This window comes from Anabas testudineus, chromosome 8 (genome assembly GCF_900324465.2).
Source record: "Anabas testudineus chromosome 8, fAnaTes1.2, whole genome shotgun sequence".
NCBI lineage: Eukaryota > Metazoa > Chordata > Actinopteri > Anabantiformes > Anabantidae > Anabas > Anabas testudineus.
This window is the reverse complement of record NC_046617.1, coordinates 21,745,182-21,771,327: the sequence shown is the minus strand read 5'-3', so window position 1 is coordinate 21,771,327 and position 26,146 is coordinate 21,745,182. Positions and strand designations below refer to the sequence as shown.

The window sequence follows — 26,146 nt, the reverse complement described above, 5'->3', positions numbered from 1 at the left end:
GTTATGGATTAATATCAAAGTTTTTATGAGCCACAAATCTCTAATGAACCAAAAGTTTGTCCTGTGTTTACCTTCATGGAAAACTGATCTTTGTGGTTTTAGATGGTGGGTCTACAACGCCACTGTTGTTTTACAGACAAAATGTTGTTTAACTGTTTAAAGAACTGATGACCAAAAAATCCAGAACCACAACCTGGATTTTGAACAAAAAACTGATGAAAAGAAACAGAAATAAAGAGCACAGATGTGATTGTTGAGCAAAAGTTCATTTGTCAGCTTTAATGTTTATTAGACATTATCTGGATGTTAAATGGACAGCTTCAGAATCAAATCAACTGTATTTCACATGCCGACATTATAACATATTCATGTTCAGCCTGAGGCGACACACAACCAAAAAGAGGCTAATGCTAATGCTAGTTAACAGGGTGAGGGGCAGGGCTACAGAACACACAGAATGATGTCTTAGTCGAGAGATGGCTACAGAGTGCAGTTTGCCTCTGGAGAGAGTCGACATTTAGCCACCGTCAGGTACGTCTCCACCTGTCAACACAAATGTCATCATTATTCATTCATTGCCTTACTTCATCTTTACCAATACATCATCATTACATCATCACCTCCTCACCTTGTGCATGTCCTTCTTGAAGCATGCCAGGAGTTCGTAGCTGCGTCTCAGCGACTCATCTTCTCCCAGACTCTGGTAGTAGTTTCCATATGGTGCAAGCTGTGGAACCACGCCATCAGAGAACATCTCCGCTCCGTCCTGATTGGCCTGCATGGTCAGGCGGCCCATCAGACAGTACTCTGATTGGTCCGATCATATACTATGTGTGTGAGGTATATATATGTGTGTTCTCACCTTAATCAACAACTGGATTCCCCTCATCAGCTCTGATAGTTTGGGAGAAATTTGGTATCTTTGAGCAGAACCTCCATAGAGAGACCGACTGGGGAACTCCCAGGACTCGATCAACCGGTAGGAGATCGATAACAGTTTCAGAACCTGAAACAAATGAATCAATAACTGTGATGATGTTTCACTGTGCTGTTTTTTTCACATTATACACAACAGTATGATGCTACTTTGACCTGAGTGTTTCTCATATTAAACTACTTCAATCTCAGTTATCCAGGTCATGGTTCTGATGAGTGGGAGCTAGACTGGTTGGAGATCCTGGGGATGATTCAGGTTTAATACCCGGCTCTGTCAACCAGTCTGAACTGATGAACTCTTTGAGGTCTTCATTGACCTCAAACAAATCAAGATGCCACTGATACAGCACTGTTGTGATGCAGTGCAGTAGTACACTGCAGTAGTAGTACTTACAGAGCTGCGTTGGGTCTCATGCTTGTCGATGGGGCTTATTATATAATCTGAGTTACAAAAATCCTGCAGGAAGATTTTGTTGAGTTGTCGCTGCTCCTCAGTCTGCAGAGAGCTCTCCTGACAACAAACAGTAATACTTTGTAATGTTTGGTAACACACAGTAATATATAGTAACACTCAGTAATGCTTAGCAATGCACAATATTATTCAGTAGTACTCACTTTGAAATACACAATGATATTCAGTAATAGTCAATAATACACACATTAATATGTAAATGAAAGGGAGTAATAAACAGTAGTAGTCTGTAACACACTGATGAATACTGTAAGAAGTACACAGATGTGGTTGAACCTACAAAGTCAGAAAAGAGTCTCTGGGCCAGCAGGTGCAGGTGTTGGACTCTGCTCACAGCTATGGAGAATAGACGTTGGCTGTCTGTGACTGATTGAGAGGAGACGCCCAAAGATAGGACAGACAGCAGAACTACAACTGACAGACAGTTGAGAGAGACAAACAGATCAATAACCTGATCATGTATTCAGATGAAACTCTGTCCCTCTGGTTTTCCTCGTACATCATCAAACAGCTACGAGAAGACACAGACTGGCAGGACACTGTGCTTCAGTTTCAGGTCTTCAGCAGGTGAACAGAGCTGCTGTTAGTTTGTTCCTGCCGATGTTAATGTAGTCATATTGAATACAGCTGCTCAGAATGAGACTGTCTGATATGTAGAGAAACCAACAGTAACATGAAGATGTTAGAATCATACAGAGATTTGAATCATCATGTTCTGTGCCACATCAGATCTTGAATGAGTCCGTAAACTGACAGAAGTCACAGAACAGCAATGTAATAAATGTAAAATATGATATGATGACCCAAAACTGTCCTAAATCCTAAGGGTCTACTGATATAAAAAATGACTGAATAAACCTTGAGTCTTCACATCTCACCTTTTTCCATAACTTTTCTTCGGATCCAGTTCAGGTTCAGGTTCAGGTTCAGTTCTGATGTCTACACCTGAGAGTTTAGTGGTTTTATAGCATTAAAGGTGATGATTAAATTCATCAACAGAAACGTAAAACCAACAAACAACCACAGACCACAGTTTAATAAGCATATTTATAGAGCTGACACGTTTACACCTGTTAAAGGTTAAATGTTCTGTTAGTCGGGAAATGACACCATCGCATTTACACAAGTGAAAGCAATTAGAGACTGGAGCAGGAACCATGGAGGACATGGAGGATCCATGTTGTTGTACAGCAAATACTGATACCTCAGTTGTAAAAGCAGAATGTAGAAGTACTCTGATAGTATAAACAGAGTCAAAGTACAGTGAGAACTAAGTAAAATCATCAGGGAAACATTAATTAATTTATGCCCAAATGTATTCATTCTTTTATTCAGAGTCACAGGAAAGTGAATTTATTCAGCACAGCTGACACTGACACCTGGAGCCAACAGACGGGTCAACCTGGTTACACACAACAACAATCTTTTCTCTGATTTAACTTGTTAACAGGTAAATAGTGATGAGATGGTTAACTAATTCCATCACATCACTAGTCAGTAATATTTTCTGTGATGTGTTAACAGGCTATTGATATGTTGTTTAGTTAATCTTCTCTTAACTAGTTAAGAAGTACACCGGTCAGTCATAACATTAAATCATAACTACCTGGTGGTTTGATGTTGTGGCTTATTTTGTAGTTAACTAGTTTAACTCTACAGACTCTAACTTTACTGCAAATGTTGATTAAAATGTTTGTGTCCTTTCTTTGTCTCGTTCCCTGTGAACAGTCTTTAGGTCTGAGCTGTGACTGGGACCCGTGTGATCACTGAGACTGGTCTCGAAGCCCATGCAGTGTTGTCTCCACTGTCATTCCTCTGCCACCCCCTCATTCAAAGCTGGGAGAATGACAAATATAAGTCTAATTAATAAGAACGTGTCGTGTTTGATTCTGTTGTTGTTTGTTGTGATTATGTAGAAAAGTTGAATAAGTGAAGGAGTCCGATCGTTGTCTGAAGCTGTTTGTCTGTTTCTGCTGTAATATGGACATGTTGTTGTGTTAATAATAAGACACAGTGTCACTAACCCTAACCCTGACCTGTGTGTGTCATGATCTACCTGTTGTTGTTGTTGTGTATTAATGATGTGTGATAATCTGACCTTCTCTTGGTATAAATATTCACACTGTGACAGCACAAACACACCCTTCATTGTAACACACCTCCATCAGCTCTCCACCCACAGACACACACACACACACACACACACACACACACACACACACACACACACACACACACATAGACAATTCTAAGGTCTGTTAGGTAAAACAATATTATGTTTTAAATAATTTGACACCAGTGAATATGCCATAAATCATGAAGACATCGTTGGGGACATGCAGTATAAAGATAAAGATAAAGATAAACTTTATTGTCATTGCAACATCGTACGAGATTAAGGTGCCAACCAGTCCGTGCCATATATATAAATATATATAAAATGAAAAGGAATAAAAAACAAAAAAACAGAATAAATAATCAGAGACAGTCAAAAAGACAAAATAAGACACAAACAACCATCAAGTAATCAAAGAACATCACACTGTGCTCCGGACCAGCTCTCACTCCAACAAGTGAGCATACTGTCACAGTTACTGTACTAGTTTCTATAGTCCGTTCTTTACAGTGTTTAATGTAGTTATTGCTATGGGATAAAAGCTTTTCTTAAATCTGTCAGTTCTAGTTTTGATGGACCTGAACCTTCTCCCTGATGACAACAGTTCAAAGAGAGTTTGTTCAGGGTGTGTAGTGTCCTTGAGAATGGTTTGAGCTTTTTTGAGGCAGCGGGAACTGTGAAGTTCTTCTAGAGGGAGGAGTATGTTATTATGTCATTTGGAAAGGGTTAATAATATGCAGCATCTACAGGAAGCCAGTGCAGAGATCTGAAAAGTGGTGTAACTTTTTAAACATCAGTTTGGTGGAGGTAAGGTCATGGTCTGAAAGCCAGCTTCTGGAACAGACTTACTGATCTTTAATGATGATTTAAATCATGATGGAAGCAGCATGATGAATTATAAGACAAAAATACTCTCTCATTAGGAGGTAGCCAACAAATAAACTGGGCTGATCATGAGTTTACATGTTGATATACAGGACATTGTCTGTTTAAATAGCAAGAGAAGATGCACCCAGCTTCTTAATTCTGCCTCTCTAATGGGATCGAATAACTGAAAAACCAGATAACCTTATTCAGCATTACAACATCCATCATTTGATCCTGAATTTGTTTAGTGACATACAGAGAACAGATGTAAACATGTGAAGAACAACCAAGAAAACTGTTTCATGAGTTTGAAACTTTAATCACTTTGCTTTCACTACAGGTCACAGCAGGCATTCATCATCATCCTCAAACATTAAAATCAATCAATCAGCTGATGGTTTTGACAGTCATCCACCAGTCAAATAAAGCAATGATTTCTTATTAACAACAAGAAGCCACCTCTAAACAAAGTCCAATATTAGTTTAATAATACTGGTAAACCAGACTCCATACAAAAAAATTATTAAATAAAAACGGAGCTCAAGAGAGACAAAAACTAAATGTGCTGAGTGAGAATTATGTACATTAACATGTGTTAAAAATATATGTTAATGATGAGAGTTTCTGTCAAAGGCTCACTGAAGCATGGCAGAACCCGATTTACAAAATAAAATCTAGAAATCTATTGGCCTACGTGTTTACCTGTTTACATCACAGCTATGGCTTGTTCTTATTGGATGAATTCATTATCAGGCACCTGTTGCTCCCATGATCAGGTATTGAAACTGAAACTGCGGAGAAGAGTCTTTTTTAAATCAACAGATTTGTTGATTTAAAAAAGACTCTCCTTCATTTTGAATTGACCAATAAAAATTAAAATGACTGAGTGACTAAGAGTGGATCTCTGGTGTAAATAGATTAAATTCAATTTATAGGTATAGCGCCATATCACAGCAGCGTCATCTCAAATCCAACTAACAACTTATCTATTTATCACAACTCAAAGATTTCTGATACAGAATTAATCAATCAATAAATTTATTGTCCCCACAGGGCAATTATTTTTGTAGCAGCCCAGCAGAAACCACTTTTGGAACTCTGTTGATAATTTAAAATCTTTGAAGGTTTAACAATTTATTTAAATGAAATGAGTCAAAAGTTTCAGAATCAACTAAAAGAAAGAGATTTTACAGGACAGAAACCAAAAAGTCTTAAAATAATTTTTTATGATGTATTTTCTCAGTGAATTATGTTCGTGCTAGTAACTACTTAAAATACAATATTTCCCTCTAAAATGAAGGAGTAACATCAAATAAAAATACTCAAGTAAAATATAGGAACAAAAAAACTGTACTTGAGTAGATCTTTTTAGTTACTTTCCCACACACTGTCTTCTCTGTCAGTGACCACTGAAGCTTTACTGAGGAACCAGTGAGAAAACGTCCATTTGAATAAAGATTTCAATGAATTTTAGTTCCATGTGTAAAGTCAAAAGAAAAACTAAGTTCACATAAGCAGATTTTAGGCCCAGGAAGTCGTTTGCATCACTTCTGCTTTGTTTGCTTTAATTTTGAATTGTCTGCTGTGAACTGTCACTGCTCTTTACAGAAGCTGGAGCCAACAGATGTTTGCCTCCTGCTCACAAACAGGTAACACTCCAAAGGTGAGCTCACACAGGCCACTATCACACAATGGACTCTCTCAGCCTCTCCTCTTGCTGGACGTCAAGGGCATTGAGGGGAGGAGCGGCATGGAGGATAAATTCGGTCTGAAGCTCCACTCGGGCAGGTGGAGGTCTGTCCTCACCTGAAACACCTGAGCTGGTCTGCTCTACATCCCTCCCGTCTCCATACAGCTGACTAATGTGTTTATAGAGAAGTCCCTCTGTCTCTGGCGGTGACTCCTCATCTTGCCGTCCCTGTGTCTTTTCACGGTATTTGTAGGATGCCAGTTTGACCGTCCGCTGCAGGAGGTGTCTCCTATACGCTCGCTGGATCACCATCGCTGCTACCTCCTCCTGTTTTCTCCGTAGGGTGCTGCTAATTGGTTCATATGACACCTGGAAGGACCAATGTTTCTGTCACTCCATGTGTTGAATTGAAAATGTAATGACAGCACATATTGAAATAAAGAAATGTTTTAAAAGCTCATATAAGCAAAAAGGACATAAAATAAAAACATTTTGTTTTGTGGAGATGTTTTTGTTAAAAATGTAATAACTTAACAATAAATACTAATTCAGTGCTTCAAGCATATTCCCAACACAACCATTTCAGTGGGCGGAAGTGACTGAGGAGATAGAGGGGTTGTCCTCCAGTTGTGGAATCGGTGGTTCAATTCCCGGTTTCCTCTAGTTATAAATTGAAGTGTCCTAGAGCAAGACTCTGAACCTGAAGTGTGTTTGTGTGTGTGTGTGTGTGAATGGAAGCAGTTTTGAGTACCAATAAGATAGAAAATAACTATATAATAGTATAATAATTTTTCATCCAACTCTCACATCATGTCATGATCCAGATTTAAATTGTGCCCCAACTATTTTCAAGTTTAGAGACAACATGCAAATAAAAACCACAAGAAAAACTGTAAATTTCCCATATTTGTGCTGCATTCAAGTTGTCATATACTGAAAGTCTAAGATTGTACGTAAATATCTCAGAATGTAAAATTAGAGTAGACATCTACTTGTCCTTTTTTTTTCCTGTTGTTGCTCTTGTTTTTCTCTTTGGGTATTTTAGTGCTTCTGGGCTGAAATGGTTGGAAAAGTTTGGCAATTATGAATAGTAAGACTGCAAAACTGACATTTATTTATAATATTAATGAATATGTCACTTAGAGAGTATAATCATGTCATTAGGTTAAAATGTATTAATGTGGTAAAATGTTTGGGTTTACCCATTGTTACTGCAACAGAACAAAGAAGTTCTGTAAGCAGATTCATTTTTTCACCACAAGGTGTCATAAGTTTTTTTGCAGAAACTCTCTCTCTCTCTTTATATGTGTGTGTGAATAAAATATGTGAACCATTTGGAATTTTGTGGTTTTCTCTATTTATTGCCATAAAATGTGATCTGATCTTCATCTAAGTCAAGAGTATTAACAAATATAATGTGCCTAAAATAATAAAACAGAAAATTCTGATCTTTCAAGTCTTTTATTGAGATCAACCATATAAAACCTCATTGTGTAGTGTGTGGCTCTCTTCAAGTCATTCCATAGGACATCTATTAGGTTGAGGTCTGACCTGGCCACTCCAAAACGTGGATTTTGTTTTTCTGAAGTCATTCTGTTGTGTGTTTTGGGTCATTGTCCTGTTGCATCACCCAACACAGAGTTTCAGCTGTTCACCACAACCAGTCAAGGCAGATGGCCACCCACCCTAAGTCTGGTTCTGCTGGGGGTTTCATCCTCTAAAGGGAGTTTTTCCTCTCCACTGTCTAAAGCTTGCTTAAATGGGATTGTTGGGTTTTCTATAAAATTCTGTATACAATTAAACTTTGTAAAGTCTCGAACACTGTAAAGTGCCTTGAGATGACTTCTGCAGTGATTTAGTGCTCTACAAATAAAATTGAACTGAATTTAATTTGACGTTCAGACATTCTGACATTATCCTGAAGAATTTTCTGATACTTTAGGGAATTCATCTTTCCACCTAGTCACTACAAACTGGACAGGCCCTGATGCAGTAAAGCAGGCCCAAATCATGATGTTTCCTCCACCACATTTTATGACTGGGATGATGTTTTCATGATGATATGCAGTGCCCTTTTTACACCAGATGTAGTGCTGTGTGTTCTTTCCAAATAGTTAAATCTTAGTATCATCAGTCCACAAAACATTTTGCCAATAGTGCTGTGAAGTGTCAGCGTGCTCTATGGCATTCAGCAATGTTCTTTTTAGTAAGCAGGAGCTTCCTTTGTGGTGTCCTGCCATAGACACGCTGCTTGTTCAATGTTTTACCTACTGTAGGCTCATGAACATAGATGTTAGCCAGTTCCAATGATATCTTCAAATCTTTGGCTGTGTTTTTTGTGCTCTTGGGGACATTCTGACTGGCAGCCCACGTCTTGGTAAAGTAGCAGTCCCAAAGTGTCTGCATTTGTAGATGTTGTTTACCTAACTGTAGACTGGTGAATTTCTAAAATCTTTGACATAACTTTTTACCCTTTCCCAGCTTTATCTAAATCAACAATTCTTAACTGTAGATTCTGTATTATTACAGTATTATTCTTGTGTGAAGGAAACTCAAAAAGAGTGCTTTTTGTCAGTCAAAGTAGTTTCTAGTCCATACCTCCAAACTAATTTTCTCAACAAGACTCCAGGTATGCTAGCACCTGAGTAATAAGCTTTTTTGAGGTTACTATTTCAAGGGTTGGCATATTTTTTCCAATAGCTATGAGGTGTTTATGGTTGTTCTCAATAAATACATGAAAAATGGTTTTTAAAAGTTTCTTTTAATTATTATTTTAGGCTCATCATATTTGTTACTACTACTGCTAATACTCTTGACTTTGATGAAGATCAAATCACATTTTATGACAAATTGTCATAACTCAACTCAACTTAAAATTAGATTTTTTATTGACAGAAGTCGGAAACATTAGTTGTCCTGCCTTGAAGTCTTAGCTCACAATTTAATAATACATTTTTTATATTCACACCAGTTTAAACTATGTGAACCATGAAAGAAGTGGGGGTCGGATTCAGTCCCTACAACAGTATAGTTGTCACTTTTTAAAACCACATGGCAGAGCTTAACTGATTGTTATGTCATCATTAAGGATCATTCAGCAGAAGCCAGAATGTCATGTTACCTGCAGTACCTTGGTTGTAAAGAGTTATTTCTTCAAAGTAACTGACAACATTTTAGAGGTTGTTTAAGTTAACAAAATTGGGATTATTGTAAATATATTATATCTTTACATTAGCTGATTATTTCATTGCCAGTTTTTATGACTTTTTAGTATGTTATGTGCAGTGATTACATTATCAGTTTCTCCAGATAATGTGAATGGACAGACCATTGGATGAAGTCTTAATAATCTGTGATACCAGTTGTTTCCACATTTTGACCAACACTTATCATTGTGTTTTCTTCATGAACAAATGAAGGTAACAAAAAAAAGAAAACTGATAAATGTCTGAAGGTTTTTGTTTTCCCTGATGCACCTGATAATCTCATTTATAACAGTGGTCAAAATGGAAAACTGACTGAAAATGCTCTTTGTATGCAAACAGATACCGTGAGAACAAAATAAAACGCAACAGGAAAAAACATAATGATTTAACCTTAGATGGGTTGTTGGCCATGAATTTCTCCTCCATACTGGCTTTGAGAGAATCCATCGCTCCTGTATCTCCCAGCACCTGAACACCAAAATAATATAATATAATATAATACAATATAATATAATATTTCCTGACATGACGTGATACATAAACCGGTGATGCCACCTGAGCAGTGAGAGCCAGCAGAATGTCCAGACAGTGAATCTTGTCCCCAGGAACCAGAGGCAGATCCATGTGGATCAGTCTAATAGTGTTAGGTTTGGGAATCCTCAGAGGATCCTGTAGCGTGTCACAGAAGTCTGACAGCTGACTGCAGAAGACAGAAAAATCCAGTGACAGATCACTTCTAGTTACTAGAATTACCCAGATTAATGCCCAGAAAAAAACAACTTATTTAATAATAATAATAATAATAATAATAATAATAATAATAATAATAATAATAATAATAATGAATATTTTATACTTTATATATTCTTTGGTGCAAGTGGGACTCACCTGTACTGTATAAACTGAGAGGCATCTGGGTCAAACTTCTCCCAGGTTTCATAGAACATCTCAAAGTCATCCTCACACAGAGGATCGCTGCTTTCCTCTGTGGCCACATTAAAATTCTCAAGGATGATGGCGATATACATGTTGACCACCACGAGGAAGGACATGATGATGTAGGAGGTGAAGAAGACCATGCCCACAGCTGAGTTGCCACAGTTACCTCTGACCATGGATCCTGGGTTCTCAAATTCTGGATCACAGTCTGGTGGTGAATTCATGATAGGACTCAGCAAACCATCCCATCCAGCTGATGTAGTGATCATAAACAAACATATCATGCTGTTCCCAAAGTTCTCAAAGTTAAACATATCATCTATCATGGCCTCCTTCTTCACGTAGGCAAAGTTTGACATGCCAAAGATGGAGAAGATGAACATGATAAGGAAGAGGAGGAGGCCAATGTTGAAGAGGGCAGGAAGTGACATCATCAGGGCAAACAGCAGTGTCCGGATCCCCTTTGCTCCACGAATGAGACGAAGGACTCGTCCAATACGAGCCAATCGGATCACACGAAAGAGCGTGGGGGAAACAAAGTACTTCTCTATAATGTCAGCAAGGAGGAGACCTGAAGTGAGGCAACAATGGAGGAATGAGGAAAGCAGAGAGAAATGGAGGGAGTTAATGGCATTTTAAACATTGTTCTTTTCTAGGTTTAAGGGAAACAAAATAGAAAAACGTTATTTTTAATCGTGTTCTTTTCCTAGATGGCAACTGACCTACGATGGACAGGATGACGACCACAAAGTCAAAGATGTTCCAGCCGACGGCGAAGTAGTGCTGCCTGAGCGCAATAATCTTAAGAGAGCATTCAGTGGTAAAGATAATGATGAAGACGAGGTTGACCCAGTACAGGATGATTTCCTTTTCCCTGCTCTGCTCGTCCGTCTCCACCATCATGGTCACCATGTTGAGACAGATCAGCACCATGATAGAGATGTCGAAAAACTGTTTGGTTACCAGGTCGAAGACCAGACCCTGGAACTTGTTCTACAGAGCCAAGAAGTAAGAAACACCTGTAAACGCACACCTGTATTTACTGTGGGAATTTATTCTGGTCAAACAGGAAGAAAGTGAACAGACCTCAGGTCGAGGAACAGGTTTTTGAGGTTTCTTGGAGCCCAGTTTCTTCATGGCATTGTAATATTTCTTCTGCTCCTCTGTCATGAAAATATCTGTTCCTCCCAAGTAAAGACCACAAAGAACAAACAGTTAACTCACTGATAAACAGCATATTTTAACCTGACCAAGTGTGACGATGATGGGTGAAAACATATCTTGGCTTTCTGCTGGTTGAAGTTGTCGATAATGACGCCGATAAAGAGGTTGAGGGTGAAGAAGGAGCCAAAGATGATGAAGCAGACAAAGTACAGGTACATGTACAGGTTGTCCTCATACTTTGGCTGAGACTCCACCTACACAGTTGGACAGCCATAGTAACAGGAGACATTTAAAGTTACTTTGCCCAAAATGTCCCAAAATCATAGATTTTCTATACATTGTCAGAGCCTTGATGCCAGTCTGATCTTCTAGTTCTGTATTTTTATAATGGGGAAAAATGTTAACTTTCTCTCAGTGCCACTACCAGCACCAGTGCCAGTGGACAGTAGCTGTATCAACTCCAGTACTAGGAGCAGTATGTGAGATAGCAGCAGTTGTACTGACCTCTCTGGAGTCCACAGCTGCATACATTATGTCCATCCAACCTTTAAAAGTGGCCTGAAACAGACAAAACACATTTTTAACAACTGCAAACAAAGTCTAGTCATCTGCAAACAGTCAAAACTACATGAATACAGCACTGTACTGAAATTAGATTTGATTGATCCTCTGGTGTATTGATTTTGGGTTTACTAGTTGATCTTCATAGACTGACCACTTGCAGCAGTGACAGGTAGCCCATGCCCACGTTGTCATAGTTGACCTTAATGTTCTTCCAGCGAACCTCAGTGAAATTCTCCTGTATCAAAGATAAACACTGTGTCTTGTTGTCAACCTCGTCGGGGTCGAACATCTCTTCTGAGGTCTCATTGAAACAGTAATAAAATTTTCCAGCAAACAGATTGACTCCCATGATGCTAAAGATCAACCAGAAGATCAGACACACCAGCAGCACGTTAAAGATTGATGGGATTGCTCCGACCAGAGCATTAACCACCACCTGCACAAAAAGAGACAGGATGAAGGCAGGAAGATGTGGAGACAGTATAATCATATCAAACTAACTCACTCGTGTATGTATATAAGAGGGAGAATCAAAAAGTGAAAGCGAAATACATTTAATGACTTTGAAAGAAGTAACTGAGCAATTGAACATTTCACTTTGCATACAGTCCCTGATGTAATGCTGCACATTGCATGTTTATATGTATTTCACAGCAATGCACAGTAAGTTACACTGTTCACTGGTTTCCTATGTGCTTGGAAATGCACCAGAATAGGCCCCTTTCATGCCCCAAAAGAATGTCAACAGGATTTCCTTGGTGGGGGATACTGACTTTTAAATTTGTTCTTCACTGGAGGAGAATAATGTCTCCACTCTTCCCTTTGCCTTTTACTATCTGGGTTGTAATGATGCACCCATATCTTGTCATTGGTGACAGTTCTCTCCAGAATACTTTGTTCTTATTCATCCTGTCTGGAATTGGGTTGCAACCTCCCCACCACACACTGTTACTTGAGAAGATCAGTAAGCTGTTGAGGAACACATTGTGCATTGACCTTCCTGTATTCTGTGTCCTTTCCAAATGATAATGATAATGACATACTTTGTTGATCCCTTTGGGGAACTTGGGCAGCTGCCAGACATATTGTGCGCTGCTACTACTACTACTACCTCTACTATTACTACTACTACTCTTGTCTAAGGACACCTCAACAGATAGTCTGGAGGAACCAGGTTCATAGACAACTGCTCTACCACCTAAGCTACTGCTGTCCCCAAATGTGCAGCCAATTGAGAGCCCATTACCTGTCAGTCTTCTCTTATCAAAGCAACCACCCTGTTGATGTGGTCTTGTATGTGCAATGTTGATGTGCAGCTAGAACAACCTCTGTTGGTTACATTTGTTTTTACTGCTATAAAAATTTCTACCCAATTATAAACCTTTTGTTAATTGATGGTGGATGTTCATACAGTGTCAACATCTTATGGTGAATTTCCACAGGTTACGCTCCCTCCACCCAAAGACGTTGCATCCTGGTACAATCTTGCAATGAAGTGTCTGTGTTTCTGGCTGCTACTTGACTAAACACTGAGAATTGTACTGGATGTAATCAAACTATCTGACAGCAAATTAAATCTGCTGCATTGCACTAGATTCTCTCTGTTACAGTTACAACATATGTTCAAAAGTTCCTGTGCTTTTTGATTCTCCCTTGTAGATGCACCAGTTGTGTTGTTATATCTCTGTTAAAGTGCCTGTCTCACCCGCATGCCCTCAAAGCGAGACAGGGCCCTCAGGGGCCTCAAAGCCCTCAGAGTCCTCAGAGACTTGATGGCTCCCAGTTCAGAGTATCCCAGGATGTTTGCTGTTAGAGATACTAGAGAGACCTGCAAGACATAGCACACTTGTGATGACATCACATCACAGGTGATGACAAGCCTAACAGTTTAAAAAATCGTCCCCTGTGTTTTACAGCCAGACATGAAGTTGATTTACTGTTACTGATTGGTGTTCTTACATCTACAATGAGGAAGTCAAGCCAGCACCAGGCATTGGTGAAGTAGGTCTTGAATCCATAAGCGATCCACTTGAGAATCATCTCTACCACAAACACGTATGTGAACACCTGGTCTGCATACTCCAAGACTATCTTTATAACCCGACGCTGCTCCAGGTAAATGTCCTCAAAAGCCTGTTTACATAGAGACTAAAGTTAGTACCTGCACAGATGTTGTTTGTATGATAGTATCAGGCCGCAGAAGTTTTGATAACTGATGATCATAAAAAGTTTGACATAACCATTTTGTATTTTCTTTGTGGCTCACTCTGACAATCCTGTGGTTCAGGTTAGTTCAGGTACATGCGGTAAAACCTCTTGTTGAGAAATGAGTCAGGAAATCAAATAATGGCTGCACATGGTTCTTACATTGTTCTTTGCCAATAAAGACGTGGGACTGTGCTGTAAAAGACTTGAAGGTTGCTCTTGTATATCCTCATGTATCTCTCCTCAAACATAGCTCCTCAATCCTTGCTACTCACAGCTAAATAAAAGGCTTTAGAATTGAGGACTATAACAACTTCTAGAGCATTTGAGGATCAAAGAATGATTAGTTAAGGGAAATGGGATGCACCAACAGTGTCTCTATGATCAGAGTTAGATAAAGTTCCTCTCACCTGCCATGTTAGTAGCCAGAATGTCAGTCATTTTTTTAGTCCACTGTTAGCTGTCAGCCATGTTGTGTCCACAGGTTAGTAATAATACTGCACACATGCCAGGGATCCAGTTAGATTTGGCCTGCTCAATCACATGGTCAGATCAACAGACTAGCCAGGAACCACGATTATTTAACAGCAGTCAGAGTTTTAATCAAATATTACAATATTAATCAAACATTTAAGTAAAAAAGGTAAAATTAAACCTTAAATAGTGAGATAACTCACAGTTCATGACTGAACCACTGTGAGTGATTAAAGGCATGTTTACCAGAGCTCCACTACTCAGCAGGATCATAAAGATGATGAATGTCTCAAAGTAGTTGTGTTCAACAATGGAGAAACATGTTCTCCTGAAGTTAGACCAGTCCCTCCCTCTGCCCTGGGATGTGTCTATGTCCAGGAATGGACAACGATGATAACACTCTAAAATAATTACACAAAGAAATATTTTATTGGGATTCAACTCGTACAATTATATCACAAGGATTCAAATCAGACATGAAGGGTGGTGGCTGAAGGACATGTGAGCATGCAAAGCTGGTAAACATCACAGAAACATTTGTCGTCCAATCTTCATCAGAAATAACGTGTGTGTGTGTGTGTGTGTGTGTATGTGTTCATACTGTTAGTGTAGCAGTCCTCAGGTGTGTTTTCTTCATGATCTTCATCTTCTTCATCCTTCTTAATGTCAGCAAGCTTCTGTATAGTGCTGCAGACCGACGACTCATCACACTAAGCAAACAGATTATAAATATTTTACACTAAAACCAGTGGCTACTACTACTACTACTAGTACTACTACTACTCATTATTTATCATTGAGTATTATCTACTAAAACCGAGCCTAACTCTGCTTCATACGTTTATGTTCAGATGCTCTGTTTAGAGACTGAACATCAGTCATTATCCTATCATAGCTTATGTGAAAACAAATTCCCAAAAAATGCTTAATGGTTCCTTCTGGTATTAAAATAATGGGAACACATTTTTTAATATTGTTTCATTAAAAGATTTAAGGTAAGAACTTGTTGAATCAGTCAGTGTGTTATTGGCATCTGGTGATTGTCATAAAACAGTAAATGCACCTTTGCACCCACTTTCGACATGGAATAGAAAAAACTATAAAAAACAAAAAAACAAAAAAAGCAGAAGATAATACATTAGACTTTACTTGCGAGTGATTTTCATTATTCTCATCCTCTTCATCCACCTCATCCTCTTCATCATGCTCCTCTTCTTCTTCATCTTCAGGTGTCTCGAAGTCAGACTCTGCCTCAGCAATGGGGACCCTGAGAAAGGTGATGTTGTGGTAGTTGCTGGTCAGGTTGTCATGGTTATAACTGAGAGATATGACCTCTGATACTGGTTGGTCAGAGGTCACAGTGGTCAAAGCCATAATCTCCTTTGTTGTCTTGTCTTCCTCAGTGTTGATCTCTAACGATGGAACAGGAAGAATTAAAATATTTCAATCAGACATCAGTCTAACAAAAGCTGAGCTGATCTGAAGTTGTAATGAATCTAAGCAATAAAAACCACTAAACCTGGAAACAACCTGGAACACTGAATTAAAACATAGAGTAAAATAATACAAAGAAAATCACACAAAACACCCCATACTGAGTTGATAAATACATTTAATCCCTGCTATAGCTGTAGGTCTGATCCTACCTGTGGTGTCTTGATTGTCACAGTTCTTCTTGCCCAGCAAAGCCCCAGTATGTTCCAAGACCCAGGACTTGATCCAGGCCACAGCCCTGTTGATTCGGTTTATGGCGATCTGCAAATTGTTTTCTCCTTCCTCTTCTGGAGCTGCCAGATTATCACCACTGAAAGAGCTCAGCAACAACGCCAGGAACAAATTCAGGACCTGAAAAGATTTAGTTCCTGTACTTTGATTGTATTAAACAGAAACACCTTTATTTGTCATTTGTCCTCCTTGAAATTTGTCCTCTGCATTTAACCCATCCCCCTGGGGGGAGCAGTGTGCAGGGCCCGGGGAGCTAGTGTGGAGTGTCTTGCTCAAGGACACGCCTGGTGTCTGTGACAGGGTTTGAACCCCAAACCTTCTGTATCTCAGCCCAATGATCTATTCATTGAGCCACCAGGCCACTGATAAAGATATATATACAGTATATGTGTGTGTGTGTGTGTATGTATTGCATATGTATTGTATTATATAAATGCATATACTCACACATACTATATTACATATATATATATATATATATACAGTTTCTAGTCAGTGTTCACATGCAGAAACTCACCACCAGGTTTCCAATGACCAGGACCATCATAAAGATGATCAAACACATGGCCTGACCTGAGACCTCCATGCAGTCCCACATAGTCTCAATCCATTCTCCACACAAGATCCTGAAGATGATGAGGAACGAGTGGAAGAAGTCGTTCATGTGCCATCGTGGAAGCTCGCAGTCCTCTGCAATACGACAGACACAGTCTTTGTAGTTCTTCCCAAACAGCTGCATGCCAACTACAGCGAAGATGAAGACAATGATGGCCAGAACCAGAGTCAGGTTCCCTAGAGCCCCCACTGAGTTCCCAATGATCTTTATCAGCATGTTGAGGGTTGGCCATGACTTGGCCAACTTAAAGACTCGCATCTGCACACACGACAAGCGATTTACAGTTAGACAGAGAGACAGAAGGAGTGAGACAGACAGTAATATCATTCTGCTGTTGATGATATCTCACTGACCAATCGGAATGACCGCAGCACAGACAGACCCTGGACATTGGCCAGTCCCAGCTCCACGAGACTCATGGTGACAATGATGCTGTCAAAGATGTTCCAGCCCACCTGTAACCATAGCAACAGGACAGAGATATGTTACCATGGGAGCAGTGGTCAGTCATTATCACCAAGCTGGTAATAAACAAACAGTTAGTTTGACCTGGAAGTAGTAATATGGATCCATGGCCAGAAGTTTGAGGACCATCTCAGCTGTGAAGATCCCGGTAAAGACCTGCAGAAGGGGTCAAATATTAGATTAGTACCAAGAACTGACCATGTGTTTAAACTGTGCTGTAACTACTTCATGTCAAAGGTTTCTCAGTGGTTTAGTTATTGTCAGTTTTCACAGACATGGTCACTTTTACTACCAGCTGCCAGTCCTGCTATAAGCTCCACTAATTTTTGTAGTGTCTATTTTCATTAACCTGGTACTGGCACAGATCACAGATTGCAGTATCGTGTATCCTGCCTGGGCTTCAGGATTCGTGCTTAATGGCCTGACTGAAATACCCTTCACACATGCTGCTTATGTCAATGTTGCCAGTAGACCTGGGAAGTGCCTATGGATTTTTAAAACTCTGTGTAATGGCTTATGATTGGCTCATTGGTTGGAAAAATCGTTGAGGATACTATCCCCAGAAAGACCATCCGAGTTTTCCCTAACCAGAAGCTGTGGATGAATAAATCTATTCGTGATGCTTTACGTTTCCGCACCGCAGCCTCCAGGACTGCTACTGGAAACATGGAGGAATATAAAGCTGCCTCTTACAAGGTACGTAGAGCAGTTAAAGCGGCTAAACTCCAGTACGGCCATAGTCTGGAGGACTGGCTGAACCAAGCTAAACCTAGGTAACTATGGCAGGGTTTACGTGCCACACACACACCTAGCGAGTGTTGATTCCTTCCTGCCTGACGGGTTAGGGTTAGGGTTTTTCGCACGCTTTGAGTCTGGAAACCGACCACATGCTGTGTTTCCAACTGGAAGTGAGGAGGAACTCACTGTGACGGAGCACGATGTGAGGAGGGTGTTGAAATGCGTAAACACCAGGAAAGCAGCTGGGCCAAACGGCATCAGTGCTCGGGTCCTTAAAACCTGTACTGATCAGCTGGCACCTCTGTTCACAGAGATATTTAAACTTTCTTTAAAACAGTTTGTGATACCAAGTTGTTTCAGGAAGTCCATTATTATCCCTGCCCACGACTTCAGGCCCATTGTCCTCACATCCGTAGTGATGAAATGTTTTGAGAAGCTTATCAAAACATTCATCACCATTTCCTTGCCCAACACTCTGGACCCATTACAATTTGCATACAGACCAGGGAGATCCACAGAAGATGCTGTGGCCCTACATCTCCATAAGACCCTCTCCCATGTAGATACTGGCAAGGGGAACTACGTAAGATGGCTGTTTGTTGACTATAGCTTAGCATTTAATACCATAGTCCCCACCAGACTGGTCTCCACTGGTCTGAATCCATCCCTGTGCAGGTGGGTCTATAGTTTCCTGACCAACAGATCACAAATTGTTCGGTTGATGGAAAAATGAATTCCAGAGTTTATCAAGACATTTTGCAGGAAAACGTAAGACCATCTGTCCTCCAACTGAAGCTCCACAGAGGATGGGTGATGCAACAGGACAATGACCCAAAGCATACAAGTAATTCAACAAAAGAATAGCTTCAAACAGAACAAAATACACCTTCTGGAGTGGCCCACTCAGAGTCCTGACCTCAACCCGATTGAAATGCTGTGACATGACCTTAAGAGAGCCATTCACACCAGACATCCCAAGAATATTGCTACACTGAAACAGTTTTGTGAAGAGGAGTGATCCAAAATTACTCCAGATCGTCGTGCAGGTCTGATCTGCAACTACAGGAAACGTTTGGTTGAGGTTATTGCTGCCAAAGGAGAGTCAACCAGTTATTAAGTCCAAAGGTTCACATACTTCTTCCATCCTGCACTGTGAATGTTTACATGTTATGTTCAATAGAAACATGAAAACAAATAATGTTTGTGTACTATTATTTTCAGCAGACTGTGTTTTTCTATTGTTGTGACTTAGATGAAGATCACAGCACATTTTATGACAAATTAATGCAGAAAACCATGAAATTCCAAAAGGTTCACAAAGTTTTTCTTGCCACTGTAAACTGTAGCTTGACAAGATTTAACACAAAATCGTGTTGTTCCTTCTTTTATAGCAGCCTGTGTGCTGGGGTAGAATGGTCCAAAGTGTCAATTACTGTTTAATTGCAACAACACAAACAAAAGCGGGTCCATTGCTACCCAGAGGCCGCAATATATAAGCTCAGGATAAAACAATTCGCTGTTATAACAATGCATTCTGTGACCAGCGCCAAAAGAGCCACCTAGCTTCTTTCTGAAACTGACCAGATTTCCGACACTGAGTAGCTCCTCAAACTGCTCCGTCATTGGATAATGTTCCATGGCCATGAATACAGTGTTGAGGACAATACAGATGGTAATGCCAAGATCTACGAATGGGTCCATGACAATGGTGTAGAGCAACTGCTTTAACCACCGCCAGCAGCCACAACAGTTCCACTTCAGAAAGATTTTTGAAAAGGCGTACCAACACGGGGGACATGGCCTCTGGTCTTCCTCAAAGTCTGAAACACACAGCTGGTTAGTGGTCAGTTGAGAATATCGTCTTTACCAAAAAGGGTAAAGACAATATCTTGTATTTAATGTCTACAGTATGAATTCCAGAGTCCAAATAATCCACCAATGAGAATGAATACACAGATTATAAAGCTTTACACACTTTACTGTACACAAAGCTTGATTTGATTTGATACTTTGGGGTTGACCTGGTTAGCATTAATTCCAGCCATGGCTTAGTGACATAAACTACATTCAGCACATTATTTGGAAGTTGAGTCTGTTGAGGAACTGGACTTCCTTCTTGTTATGGCACAACCATTCACTACTCATCCAAGTAGCCTCTTCAGTCTGAAGATAGTTGGTTAGAGACACAAATTTAAGCTCCAGGTTTGGTTTTACTCCACCCATTGGCCTGAATAGGCTTTTTAGGTGAAACAATTGAAGGGGAGGTTGTGAAGGATGTAATAGCCACATCTCTGCCAACCCCTTTTATCCCCTAAAGTGGGTCGTTAGGTGTGTCCAACCTGGTGCACAAATTAGTGGTCTTTAACCAAGCTACGTGATGAGTAGTAAAACGCTTTGACCAAATAAAAAGGAAGTCCTGTTGCCATGACTCAACTTCCAGATAACTTCTCCTAGATGACTGAGAATCTTCAACGATAGTCACCACTTTAGAATTCTGTTGTTATGAAAAGTAATCACTAAATCAGCAACATAAAATAAAATTAAGTCGATGAAATATCCACTTACTGTTTATTGTCAAAAAGACAGACAGGCATCTGGGATGTTTTTTCTGTCTGTTGTGTATTCATTACATTTATTTTTCACTGCACCATCCTTCAAGACTGAAGAAGTTATTTAACTACTTTCACACAAACTGAAACTCTCCAGCAGTATTAGCATTTCTTTACCATCCATGGCTGTGTGGTCGTGCTCGTGGCTTTTTATGTCTGCAGATGAGTTTGTTGAGTCTTGTTTCGCTAAGAGTGCTGCCCTGCACACCGCCTGCTATAAGAACAACAGTAACAATGTTTAAATGTGTGTTTAAATAGTCATTAAATAAACTTTATCGTTCAAGTCAGACCTCCTCATTTCTCTTCTTTAACGCCTCCAGGATTTGAGCGTACTCTTCCTCCTTCTGTTTGGCCTCAGCAATAGTGGCCTCATTCTGCTCGGCATATGCCATGGCAACCACGGCCAGGATCAGGTTAATGAGGTAGAAAGAACCGAGGAAGATGACAATCACAAAAAAGATCATGTAGGTTCTACCCGCCGCTCTCAACGTCTGCAGAGAGAGAGCGAGAGAAAGACAGGTGAAGAAACAAACAAGTGAAGAAACAGACACAGAGACAGAGAGAAGCAGATAGAGTGGTTAAGTTGGGTAAAAATGTTTCTATCATCTTTCTGTCCAGAATGAAACCAGACGGCTGATATTGAACTGTTGGCTGTGGGACTTCTTCCATATTATTTGCCCAGAGAATTTTCTCTCTCCATATTAATCGCCGTTTACATTCCTCCATCCGCTAACGCCGCTGCTGCGTGTGACGTCATTCAGACGGTCACCTCCAGCCTGCAGAACAGACACCCTGACGCCTTCTCTGGAGACTTTAATCACGGCACCCTCACCAAGGCACTTCCTACCTTTCCCCAGTTTGTGAGCTGTCCCACCAGGGGGGAGAGGACATTGGACCTGATGTATGCTAAGAGAATTCCTCTTGGGTGGAAAAAGTCGTGCCTGGTTCCTGTGAATAAGACGCCACATCCCAGAGTTCTCAATGACTTCAGACCAGTGGCTCTGACATCACACATTAAGAAGGTTTTTGAGAGGCTAGTCCTGCAGTCCCTTCAACCTCTGGAGTGGTGGACAGTTTTGTTGACTGGTATGGACTCAACCATCTGCAACTCAACATCAATAAAACAAAGGAGCTGGTGATGGACTTCAGGAAATCTGGGAGTCCTGTCATCCCTCTCTCTATACAGGGGGAGGAGGTGGAGATCGTATCCGAGTACAAATACCTGGGAGTGTACTTGGACTGGACTAAGAACTCATCAGCATTGTACAAAAAGGCTCAGAGCCAGATTAACTTTCTGAGGAGACTCAGGACCTTCAACGTCTGCAGCACCATGCTACGGATCTTTTATGCTGTGGTATGCTGGGGCGGCAACATAAAGGTGGCAGACACTAACAGACTAAACAAACTGATTATGAGGGCTGGCTCTGTTCTGGGGGTGGAGCTGGACCCTCTACGTGTTGTAGCTGAGAGGAGGATGCTGTCTAAAGTCCTCTCAATCCTGGACAATACCTCCCACCCATTGCACAGTGTGTTGGCTGGACAGAGGAGCACGTTCAGCCAAAGACTTATTAAGATTAAGTGCTCCACAGAGCGCCACAGGAGATCCTTTCTACCTGTGGCCATCAATCTGTACAATTCCTCCCCCCTCTAAGTGAGTGTCTTTTCTACAGTAAGTGCATGATCTCAGTAACTGCAGCTGTGAGAGGCAGGGCTTTGAACAAGTAATCAGTAATCTGGAAACAACTGTGTGTTGGGGAGACTGAGAAGAGCAGAAGGGAATTTTGCGTGCAGGCACTGAAAGACAGCAGAGAAACACTTTGGCAAACAAAACAAAAACAAGGCAGCAGGGAAACCAGGAAGAGACCTGTGGCTCAAAACCTGTTGGGACCAGTCAGTTACTGACCAGCTGGAAGAGGTTTTCCCAGAAGTCCTGGGTCATCAGCCTGAAAAGAGCCAGGAACGCCCATCCAAAAGAGTCATAGCTGGTGTAGCCATAGTTTGGATTTCCCCCAGTCTTCAGACAGATGTAACCCTCCGGACAGACCCTAAACACATCATCATCATCATCATAGTTATCATCATCATATATTAACTGACTGACGACTGATTTGTCGTACCCAGCATCAGAGCTGTTTCCACACAGCAGAGCATCCTGCTGACCCGAAAGGTAGTAGTAGTTCTCTGTGAGACACACAGACTTATGTCAGACTTTCAGGCTGATACAGTTCCATTTCAAACATCACAACACCTCATACCTGGGTTGTTGATGTACTCAAGGAAATCAAAGTCGCTGCTTTCTGTGTTGTTACTGTGGTAACTAGCATTGGGGTTGATGTCAGATGTGTGGTTGCTAAACTGTGGGGGAATCAGGACACATTTCTGCCTCAAGTTTCCCATGAAGAGTTGCAGACCAATCAGGGCAAAGACGCTAAGGCAGAACACTGTCAGGATCATGACATCACCCAGCTTCTTCACTGATTGGATGAGCGCTCCAACAATCGTCTTTAATCCTGGGGGTAAGAGTAAAAAAACATACCAAACTATCAGATTTAAAGACATTCAGTCACTGACTTTAAAAGAGATGGTTTCAAAATCTGATTGTCCATAGACAAACTGACCAGGGATGACTGTGATTGTCTTCAGTGCTCGAAGAACTCGGAATGTCCTCAATGCAGAAACATTTCCCAAATCTACAAACTCTGTCAAATATCTGAAATAGACATCACAATCATCATGAAACATTTCAACTGATAATTAAAAAAATATTTTCTCACTGTTCATATAATCCCTCAATTTTCCCTTAATTCCACCAGGAATAACTGAAACCTGTGACACGGTCGCCAGAGCTAATTGCTGCCACAGTCGATACCTATAATTCCACCAGGGGCACAGCAGCACATTTCAGAAGCTGCTTCTGATAAAGGCCCACTTCTAGGTTTAACACAACAATAAGGTAGTTTCTCTCCACACACCTTTGTAGCCTTCTGAGTAGTAGGACAAATGTTGGGCTTCCTCCTGCTAACAGTCACTGCATGTGATATATGGATAGGAAATAATTATAGAAGATGAGGATGAATGTATTTTTTAAGAGCTAAAACACAGCCACAAATCTTTGATCCATGTCATTCAAAAATACCTTACTGAAGGTTCTGAATGTAGGATTTAGTACAACAAAGGAGGAAATAACAACGATAAAACTGCTGTCCTGCATACCAACTATTTACCCACTTTAATAGGAAAAAAAGGAAAAATTAGCAGCACAACAAGCCATGCTCCTGGTGGGGTATGAAGCTGTGCAGAGGACAGAGCCTAACCACTTTACTGACACAAGGTGGTAGATCTGCTTCTGGTGGGATTAAGGGGTTAACTGGATGTCTGGATGTTTCACTGATAAATGTAGAAAATAATTATGTAGACAATAAAACAGTAATAAAGTAATTCAACTTGTATCTCAATTCTAAACATTCAAGAGAAGAAAAAAATTAAAAAAGTGTGTTTAAATTCAACAGCTACTAACGGGAAATAAAAGTGACACATTTTAGTTTGTTTCTTTCCTGTAATTGTAAATGTAATTTCCTGAGCAAGTGAATGTTGTTGATCATTACGCCATGCTGATGACCATGAAATCCAGCCAGTTCCAGGGGTCTCTAAGGAAAGTGAAATCTCCAATGCAGAATCCTCGGGACAAAATTTTGATCATTGCTTCAAATGTGTAGATGGCTGTAAAAACATATCTGTTCAACGACAGAAAAAAAACGGATCAGTGAAATAAAAACAAAAGCAAATAAAAACTAAATCTTTTAACAAAAAAAGTGACCTCTGTTTTCTGTTTGTAGCATTTATTCTCAGTAGAAGAAATGCTACAAACAGAAACATTTAATTTCCACTGCATGAAGGTGATGAAATCTCATCAACTCAGTCATGCTCTCCTGATTCCAACCTGATTACCAAACACTGACAGATTGTTTGTTTTCAGACAAGACCTTCTCCTTCAAATTTGACTTTGTTGACTCACTCCACCACCTTGCTCCACGCTGGAGGATCACTCATCGTCATGAATACACAGTTGGTCAGAATTGTCAACATGATGAACAAACTGAATAAAGTTTTCATTTTAAGGAACAAAAAACATCAGCTGAACCTTCAACAAAAGCCTGCTAATTAAAGGTCATATTCAGACTCTCATTTGAGCCCTGTCTTCTGCTAAAACTCAACAGAAATAGGTTTTGATTGTGGATGACATCTTGGCCTTTACCCAAAACCCATTTCAGTCTATCCTTTATCTATTATCCATATTTGAGGTGTTTGGCTCACTATCATGCTGATTTAAAAATTAACTGGTCTACATGTGCTGTCATACACCTAAACAAGTTTTCTAAGAGCTTTGCTAATAACATTAACCTACCTGTTGTGAGAAGTTTTACAGACTTAGACAAAAGGTGAAGCTGTATCACAAACAAAAGTTATCAGTTTGTTTTTCCTGCTCATTCTTACATTGAAAGTTTCATGAAATAACATGAACAATAACGTGGTAACAGGTGTGACATTATGAAGGATATGAATGGATTAGAATCTGGATGGTAATGATCCTCAGACCACTGAATGGACTCAGCAGGTAACAGGCTGGCTCCGCATTAAACCTGTAGATGATGTTTCCTTTACTGAGCACGATGAATGTCTGCAGGTTAGAGACAGAGGGGTCAGTGAGAGAGACAGACAGTCACAGTTGCACTGTGCTACCACTGAAGACAGGTTAGTTCACACTTTGACTCCTGTGACCCTGACAGCACACATGGTGGTCAAGTGGGACAACAACCCATATGTAACCTCAACGATCCTGAAGGTATCACTCAGCATGTTCACCTGCATTCAAGTAATCAGGTTCCAGTCGGCTTTCACCACAAAGCTGATTTCTCAAGTGTTATGTAAACGGGAAACCCAGTTCCTGTAATTGGGTTAGTTTTTAATCAGCTTTTTGCCAGAGATCATGTTCAGGACAAACGCTGCAGACACTCACCACTACTATCAGCTGAGAGGAGCAGCTGGATGAAAGCAGAGATCATTACACAGAGTTCCCTGTAGACATGTTAATAAGTCACTTTTCAGGGTGTGTTTCTTTAATTCAGACAGTTTGTGCTGAAAATAGGAGCTCTGTCTGTCTGTCTATTGCTGTGTATCTGTCTTTCACAGCGCCATCAGTCATCTCCATGACACATGTACAAAAAAAAAATGACAGAAAAACGTGGTCAGGTAATAGCTCCATACAGTTAAGATCCGTGAACCACACTTCCAAAATCCGTCCAGGGTAGAGGAGAAATCGGATACTGTTTTACTGCATGTGCACTCTGATTTCCAGTAAC

General features: G+C 40.3%; 2 protein-coding genes across 3 annotated transcripts; both read right to left on the bottom strand.

The window, feature by feature from the left end:
* Positions 1–250: 250 nt before the first annotated feature.
* gh1 (growth hormone 1) lies at positions 251–2,407 on the bottom strand. The gene is made up of 6 exons (XM_026351247.1): positions 2,287–2,407; positions 1,689–1,822; positions 1,331–1,447; positions 863–1,006; positions 629–775; positions 251–543 (listed from the first exon to the last, which is right to left on the bottom strand). Exons 1-6 carry the CDS (start codon positions 2,294–2,296, stop codon positions 481–483), a joined length of 615 nt encoding a protein of 204 aa, XP_026207032.1. The 5' UTR covers positions 2,297–2,407; the 3' UTR covers positions 251–480.
* Positions 2,408–4,541: 2,134 nt separating this feature from the next.
* On the bottom strand, positions 4,542–25,329 carry scn4ab (sodium channel, voltage-gated, type IV, alpha, b). 2 transcript variants are annotated; one of them, XM_026351235.1, is made up of 27 exons: positions 24,802–25,329; positions 24,392–24,520; positions 23,405–23,496; positions 23,042–23,296; positions 22,904–22,967; positions 22,690–22,831; positions 21,077–21,277; positions 20,904–20,997; positions 19,759–19,997; positions 17,524–17,595; positions 17,328–17,429; positions 16,876–17,232; positions 16,280–16,478; positions 15,783–16,045; positions 15,235–15,343; positions 14,880–15,034; positions 13,914–14,087; positions 13,660–13,782; positions 12,106–12,390; positions 11,895–11,948; positions 11,507–11,644; positions 11,313–11,417; positions 10,949–11,219; positions 10,176–10,797; positions 9,843–9,987; positions 9,678–9,755; positions 4,542–6,450 (listed from the first exon to the last, which is right to left on the bottom strand). In XM_026351235.1, exons 1-27 carry the CDS (start codon positions 24,897–24,899, stop codon positions 6,076–6,078), a joined length of 4,941 nt encoding a protein of 1,646 aa, XP_026207020.1. In that variant the 5' UTR covers positions 24,900–25,329; the 3' UTR covers positions 4,542–6,075. The 2 variants fall into 2 exon arrangements, with proteins under 2 accessions (XP_026207020.1, XP_026207010.1); XM_026351225.1 differs by having other exon boundaries at positions 6,076–6,450; positions 20,904–21,000.
* Positions 25,330–26,146: the final 817 nt, after the last annotated feature.

What these genes read in the sequence shown, in the direction of transcription:
- gh1 (XM_026351247.1), bottom strand. An exon ending in GAATCCAGTTGTTGATTAAG is followed by an intron (nt 776 to 862) that starts GTGAGAACACAC and finishes CTGACCATGCAG; the next exon opens with GCCAATCAGGACGGAGCGGA. An exon ending in TCAAGAAGGACATGCACAAG is followed by an intron (nt 544 to 628) that starts GTGAGGAGGTGA and finishes TTGTGTTGACAG; the next exon opens with GTGGAGACGTACCTGACGGT.
- scn4ab (XM_026351225.1), bottom strand. Translation starts at nt 24,899, where the DNA reads ATGAAAACTTTATTCAGTTTGTTCATCATGTTGACAATTCTGACCAAC. An exon ending in CGACCACACAGCCATGGATG is followed by an intron (nt 19,998 to 20,903) that starts GTAAAGAAATGC and finishes TGTGTGTTTCAG; the next exon opens with ACTTTGAGGAAGACCAGAGG. An exon ending in TACTCAGTGTCGGAAATCTG is followed by an intron (nt 17,596 to 19,758) that starts GTCAGTTTCAGA and finishes CCCCTTCTGCAG; the next exon opens with GTCTTTACCGGGATCTTCAC.